General features: G+C 37.2%; 1 protein-coding gene across 2 annotated transcripts; it reads left to right on the top strand.

Annotated features, from left to right (window-relative positions):
* Positions 1-90: 90 nt before the first annotated feature.
* Pex14 (peroxisomal biogenesis factor 14) lies at positions 91-6,167 on the top strand. Of its 2 annotated transcripts, XM_022855824.2 has the most exons (7): positions 91-778; positions 1,595-1,680; positions 2,299-2,364; positions 3,060-3,144; positions 3,566-3,735; positions 3,914-4,264; positions 4,623-6,167. In XM_022855824.2, exons 3-7 carry the CDS (start codon positions 2,329-2,331, stop codon positions 4,830-4,832), a joined length of 852 nt encoding a protein of 283 aa, XP_022711559.1. In that variant the 5' UTR covers positions 91-778; positions 1,595-1,680; positions 2,299-2,328; the 3' UTR covers positions 4,833-6,167. The 2 variants fall into 2 exon arrangements, with proteins under 2 accessions (XP_022711559.1, XP_022711558.1); XM_022855823.2 differs by lacking the exon at positions 1,595-1,680.
* The last annotated feature ends 1,145 nt before the right edge of the window (positions 6,168-7,312 follow it).

The following is a 7,312-nucleotide window of genomic DNA, read 5'->3' as shown; positions in this document are numbered from 1 at the left end:
CCCTAGAAAGGTCTTCCCTAAACTCCCTGCGGTACCCTCTCCCATGAGGTGTACGTAACGTCACAAACCATTCACTTCCAGTCTACAGCATTGAGCAGACGACAACGACTTATTTTTTTGTCGAAAAGCCAACAGACAGCCAGCCAGCCAGCGAGCTTCGTCAACACCCCACTACCATAAAAACAGCCTCACTAAAACATAGGTGCATGTACTGCTCTCACAGTTGAAAATAGTTGGTATAGCAATAAACAGCTTCTGCTGGTCCTCGTAAGTCGCATGTCCTCGGCTTCGCTTGCTGTTGTTGTTGTTGACGACACTTACACCGTCTTATAATCGTCGTCTAAGGCCGTTAAGGAATCGGACAAATTTGAGCGGGACAAACTATCTCACAGAAACATCGTCGTCGTCTAACATTGGCCGATCAGCTGTGAATGACGTACTCATCGAAACTTGCCAGAAAGGCTGCCTGTCAGCCTGAGTTAGCTGCCGGAGCTGTGAACTTACTCTAGTTCGAAGTAAGTCAGAGAAATAGTATCTCCACCTGCTAGCATTTCGGCGTGGAAAATTGTCGACAACTTGTTTATAGCTTCTGTTGTGTTATAGTGAATGCGTTAGTCTTGCGCAACATAAACTATTGCACAGGGAGTGCATTGACATTGGTTTGACAAATACAAAAGATAAAAAAAAATCAGGTAAGCGCAGCATAGCAGAGTGATTCAATCCGTTGGGATCCAAAAACTACTAGAAAATGGAGACTTCAGGAGAAGACCAGCTTGAGGTAAGTGGCAAGATTTGTTATGGCGTTATACGACTCAAAAACAAAAGATCATGCTCAAATCTGTCGTTTACAGTACGCTTTGCTATTGCCAATGCGCACTAAGCTGTTGATGAAATAAATGACATTGTACCAAAATTGACTAGGCATATTACATTTTGAACTTTGGGATTTGACCAATTACGGGTACGGATACGACAAAGAAATAACTATACTGCCTTGTGCTTATCGTTGCAAAAAACATTTGCTAAAGGTAGGGTAGTATACATTTATGTATATAACGAAGCATAGATTAAACTTTTCGTTTGAAGCAGTGGTGCGTCATCTTCCAAGACTCTATCATCTAGGAAAAAGTTGACAGCCAGTACTCTTGCGGATAACACGTTACAGTCAGTAAATAATAACGAAATATAACCGGCATTTGCTGATTTATAATCCAGCCCTGAAGTAAAATAAGTTGTTATTAGCGATTGACGCGTGGGAGTGTCACCAGGAACCCAACATTTAGCTGGGTTATAAAGACCGTAATAAATAATGTTATGGAAGCAATTTGATTAAAAATATTCACCCTATCGTTTTAAGGCTTTCAGTCGAATCAGTGTAGTTACGTGGTATAATACTGGTCCACAATCTAATCAACTTAACACTTATATGTATTGTATGTAGTCCTGCGTATAGGACAATTTCAGAATTTAGCAACGAATATTCACCAGTATCGTATCTTACTCTCAGCTGCCCTAAAAAGTTTCGCTTGGTATTAGAGTTTTCTTAGTCGATTCAAGGTTATGATTAACTGCATTTGATACGACGTATGACCAGACGGCAGTGCAGTCCATTTGTGCGGACCCGTAATAGCGCTCGAACGCGAAACGAAGCCTCGTAGTCTCCAGGACCCGCTATTTCGGGTACTTTCTTTCCCATAGTTCCCATAGTTAATGGTTTAATCTATGCTGTTTGTTTGATTATGAAGTCTGCTCGACTTATTATCAGTAGATGCCCAAATATCTCTATCATGATGTCTAACATAATGACAAGCCTATACATTTAAATGTTGCTCAGCAAATATTGAGTCTCTACTTGCTTTGCTTTATTCCATTCGTGACAAGGCTTTACGTTCCGTTTACGATTATAGATTGCGCCGCATTTGGCCCGCATCTTACAGCAGAACTTGAATCAAAATCAAATTAACACGTAATGTATGAATGTTAGAACTGTTAGTTATATTAGCCCATTTAATGTGGTAGTTATTATAAAGGAGTCAGTTGAAAAAAGGGCCACTATGGCCGGAGTTGCAGGATATTCTGCGAACACTTCGCTGAGGCATTTGCCCGATTATAAGTGTGCGTGCTCTGGGGTTAAATGGGGTTAAATTTTAGAGACAGATAGATACATAAAAGATGATGATAAGGGAAGTATACAATGCGTACATACATGGTATGTTAAGTCAACTTCGTTATTCAATTTTTTGCTATAAATACGATTTACCTTGCAAGTAACGTATGTATATCAATTTATGTTTTTAGGAACACGGACGGGACATCGCTATTGTCAATATGAGACGCCCCACTGGAGAACCTCGAGAAGATGTGGTTTGTAAAATATTTTGACCGTTTCCGAGCTTCACTTATTTCTTTGTGCTTCATCATTACGAAACCTCAGAAAATAAGCATGCTTTTAGAATATTCTGGAGTATTTCCAACTTCCTTCCGAAAACTTCCTTCTGTTTCAATCTAAATAGACACAGAGACGAAACGTGACCTGAACTTAGCTTACCTGAACTTATATAACTCGTGAAGCCCCTCCAATAGATAGCAATTTCGCTGAGATACTATTTTGTAGAATGTAGCGTAAGTTTCGCTGTTATACGGCCAACATATGCAGATACTAGTATCATAAACACTGTTGTCATTACGAAAACAATACAAATTATATAGTTATCCTTGATCAGAATACACAGTTAGCTTTTGAGAAATACGGCCCTATGCCTTAGCGCATTATCTACAAGTTCGGCATCCTACTGTAACAATTAATACGTTGAATCCATATATAGTATTAGATATATTTTGTACGGATAAAACATATTTAATATTTAATTGTAATAATAATTAATAATAACAAATATAAAAGATTTCATGTAAATACATTTAGCGTAAAGAATACATTTTAGCGGCTGGATCAGGAAGTTTTCGTTGGAATCTGCTACTGTTAGTTGCTTATAGGAACGGGAAGATCAGTTATTTCGCTTTACTCTAACCTTAATTACTTCTCTGTATTTTGCCTTTAGGTAAACACTGCTACTGCGTTTCTTATGAATCCGAGGGTTCAACAGAGCTCCGTTGAAAAAAAGCACGCATTCCTGGTAAAAAAAGGTAGCGTATACCTATTTAGCTGTCGATCAAATTAATTTCGATCTGCTTGTGTCGATGTGCTGTTTAAAAATCATTTTGCCCTGTTGAGTAAAACTAACGTTGAACGGTAGTGACAGTTGCCGATACAAACTAGTTAGTAGAGACGCGAGGAGAAATTCATAATGTGAGAATAACATAGAAGCTATTTTTGATATCAAACATAAAATCTGGTAGTATTTCGGAGTAATGTCTGTACTTTAATCGAAGTAAAGATCATTGCATTATTTCCATTATACCATTTCAAGCTTGGCTTTTTTGCTTGCTTATCTAAACGTTCAGTAGTACTGCCAAAAACCCGAAGAGAGTTTGTGTTATTACTTTAAGCTTTGTAATTATTTTAACCGCATAAAGGTCTACCTGCGTTCTGCTTGACACTGGTAAGGTCTGACCCCAGTAGAAATTGAAATGGCAATAGCGCGCTCGTTGAGAGCGCAACAAATCCCGCTGGAATCTGCAGCTGTACCTCGATCCTGGCTTGACACAGTGGGTAGCACTGTCATGGGGGTAGCGGTTATAGGCTCGGCAGCCTATGGGCTCTACTGGGCTTTCAAGGTACGGTAATAACATTGGCAAATCTGACCAGATAAGCAAGTTTATTGACATCTTATGATACATAAACATGGTTCGATACATTTAGGAAATCACTACAACAGAATAGGTATTGGTACTTGGAGACGCAATAAATTGATGAGCTATAACCATGCATATGTGAATATTTTTAATATGACAGACGTACATTGAGCCACATCTGGCTGATTCCCATCCCAGCTCACTTGAGCGTTCAGTCTCTGAATTGGCCGACGCCGTTCGTAAACTAGGCGAGGAACGGCGCAATGCCGAATTTCATGCAGATAAAAAGAATGCGCGACTGTATCAGCTAATGATTGACCTCCGGCAAGATGTGACCTCGTTGAAGGGGGTGTTGGTGGCACGAAGTCAGTTTCCTGTACCGCCAGTAACAGCCTCTATTCCTTCGTGGCAGCGAACACATACAAGTTCGAATGGAACTGGCATCAGAATTGTTAAATCCCAAGTAGCTAATGGACCTTCGACTACAGCAATGGAACCTGCCATGCAGAAGGTAAATAGCTTGTGAATCTTGTATTGTCGTTCCTTCCATTTAATTGGCGCCATTTTGTTCAGTGTCAATTTTTAACTTATAAAGCACTGCCACTTTATCGACCTCATAATTAGACCTCGAAAGAAGAAGAAAGATCAAGAAGTACAGAAAGTTAGTATGTTGTATTGATAATTTATAACTAAAGTATGATCTGGTTCCACAATACAAAATATGACATGTCAGTGACACTATTGTGCAATTTTTTTTGTGTATTAATATAAAATATATTAGTCTATATGATTTCGTCCGAAAAGTATTGCAAACAAATTAATTTTCAATTATTTTATTGATTATTTTCACTTTTTTCTAAACGATTTAGCCTGTAAACGGGACAATCAATGGCGAAACGACCAAGGAAGATACGAACAATAAAACAAACACGATGTTACAAGAACCCTCAATGGGTTGTACCAACGTCGGGGAACATCAAGAGATAGTCGATCAAAATGATCATCATCAGCAGCAGGAGCAACTAAATCTGGACGAACCTGTGAAGTTCAAAGACCGGAAGGTTGACCTAGAAGCATAGGCTAAGGATTTACGTAATCTCATCCGTTGCATGCTCCTTTTTTACTATAAACTTGTTAATCATAACTTATATTATTAAGCTAATTAACAATAGTATCATCATACTATTGTTAATATTATGTGGCTAAAAAACATCTTGATTAATGGTCTACGAAGCTGGATAATAGTTATGTCGTATACATTTGCAATAGGTGGCGCCAGCTGTCTTTGTCTCTATATTGCGACTTTAGAAAGATTCTAAAAATTAGAATAGAGAGATTAATTGTAGTTCCAAAATAATTTGCACTAATTAATAGCTATTATATTATAGCTAAGCGGACGTAAAAACAACAGCAATAATTCTCATCCATAACCAAAACATCAGCAGCTCGTTGATCTACCCAAATCGGTGTATGTGTACCATAGGCATGTACGTGCTCTTGTGTATATGCAGGCATTGCACTGTTCCGCCTGTTTGTTCATTATGACTGTTAGAAAAAGTTATGGGGACCAATTCAGATGATAACCAGTCTCACTTGACAAAGGTTCGAGAAAAGCCAACGGCGTTACTTAGAAATATAGACTATACGTTGCACTCGTCGGAGGGGCATGCTTCAATAGAGAATTTTTTACAGTTTAATTGTTATTCATTATTCAGCGAGCGAAAATAAGTTTATACTTACAGATAGAGGTATACAAGGACATAACAGTTTATAAGACACGAAAGATAATGTAAAATACTATATATATATATAGTATATCATTACAGTCTTCTTAGCCGCTATCTGTTGAGGACAAACATAAAAGCAGCTGTATTTTTTTTACTTTTTACATCTCCATTTACCGTTTTTGTTTGCTTCGAACTGAAGCCAAAATCGATTATTGAAAGAAGTATATTTCAATGGATTACATAGAGATTTATTACATTAAAACCTGTACATTCTTCATGTCATTCGAAGACACGTTAGGAATTCCTTTTTGGAAATCGAACGACGCTCAGCGTGTAACAGATGTAGGAGTTTTCATAGAGACACATATGGTCAACGTCCCTTGACGACTTGCACAACTAGAAAATATGCAACGCTGTATGTGAGCGGCATCACGGTCTGTGATTACAGAGAGGAAACTAGAGAAATACGAAACGAAAAAGAGGTTTTAAGCTGGCAAGGATTACATTGAAGTCTTATATAGACTTCAATCATCACACATAATGCGCTATCCAGGCAAGGCAGACAAGGCACATACTTTGTAGGCAGAACAACAGCAACGTAAGAAACGTCATTATCAGTATAGAAATGGTACCAAATGGCACTGTATGGCACTTAATGAATAAATCTACACCCTTTTATATACAGTTTCCGTAGATATATTCTTTCCCATATAATATTGTATCGCATAAAATTTAATAATGGTATTTTTTAAAAAGCGAGGGCAAAAGTAATTTTATATATCTATACTAGTTCTCTAAAAGATAAGGCTTAAGTAATTATTTATCGATTATCGTTGTGGTGAACGTTTTCGTCACAGCATAAAATAACAATACGTTACTTTCGAAGTGAACATTTTATTATATTTCTATTGTACCATGAGTTGAAAATTACAAAAATGAGGTAGTGTTGGTATTAGACAAAAGCAGGTAGGGAGTAAAGTTTTACGAGTCTCAAAATCCCTACAGTTTATGGTTTAATAAAGTCACCCTTGACCTCAAACGCTATGTCAATGCAATGTTCCGATTTAGTTGTATATTTTCTAAAACGTTGATCCAAAGCTACTAGGTTTCAGAATCTGGCTGAGAAGTGTCTAATACACAGTTTTTTTCGTTACATGCACTCTGCCCATAACAATGGGTACTTCAACAGGACTGTTCTCTTAGAAGAATACTCTAACTACCAAACCTAATGCCATGGATGTATTGTAAGTACGAAAAGTCAGACAAGGCCAACCGAAGTTTTCGAATCTTTTCAAAAAAATTTTGTACCGGCTTTGCAACATTTTAGTCCATCCATGGTTCAGGGATCACCTTAATAATGCAACAGGGAACAAAAGTTGAGACGTTTTTGAATTTGAAAGTTATTACTAGTCAATTAGTGTTGCATATAGATATTTCTCCCCAAAATCGTCTACACTTATTGAGAAATAATGCAATTAATTATAATAGGTATAGATTTATTGGTGAAATATACCAGTAGCAGAGACCAATTAAAGTCACAATAATAGACACCCTTGCATAAAGGCAAAAATCTTATCTGGCAAGTGTTGTTTCTATCAGAATTGTGAGTAATATCGCATGTCACGTATCATTGGGAATTTGTTTTATACACGGATAGTGTGTAATTCCCACATATTTTTTTTGCTAAAAAAAGCACTAGAAAGAAAACAATAAAAAATATTATACGGAAGATTATCTTATGAAGCATCAGATTTTAATTTGTGTCTCATAGAGTAACGAAATTTGACCAAATCCTATTTTTTCAGCTTTTAAAACTTAACGTATAAAAATAA

This window comes from Varroa jacobsoni, unplaced genomic scaffold (genome assembly GCF_002532875.2).
Source record: "Varroa jacobsoni isolate VJ856 unplaced genomic scaffold, vjacob_1.0 scaffold_231, whole genome shotgun sequence".
In the NCBI taxonomy this organism is placed as follows: Eukaryota; Metazoa; Arthropoda; class Arachnida; order Mesostigmata; family Varroidae; genus Varroa; species Varroa jacobsoni.
This window is presented reverse-complemented; position numbering and strand designations above follow the sequence as displayed.

Excerpts from the sequence above, each read along its gene's own strand:
- Pex14 (XM_022855823.2), top strand. The coding sequence starts at position 749 with ATGGAGACTTCAGGAGAAGACCAGCTTGAG. Across the intron at positions 3,145-3,565 it reads CGCATTCCTGGTAAAAAAAG|GTCTGACCCCAGTAGAAATT; the intron begins GTAGCGTATACC and ends GACACTGGTAAG. Across the intron at positions 4,265-4,622 it reads TGGAACCTGCCATGCAGAAG|CCTGTAAACGGGACAATCAA; the intron begins GTAAATAGCTTG and ends TAAACGATTTAG.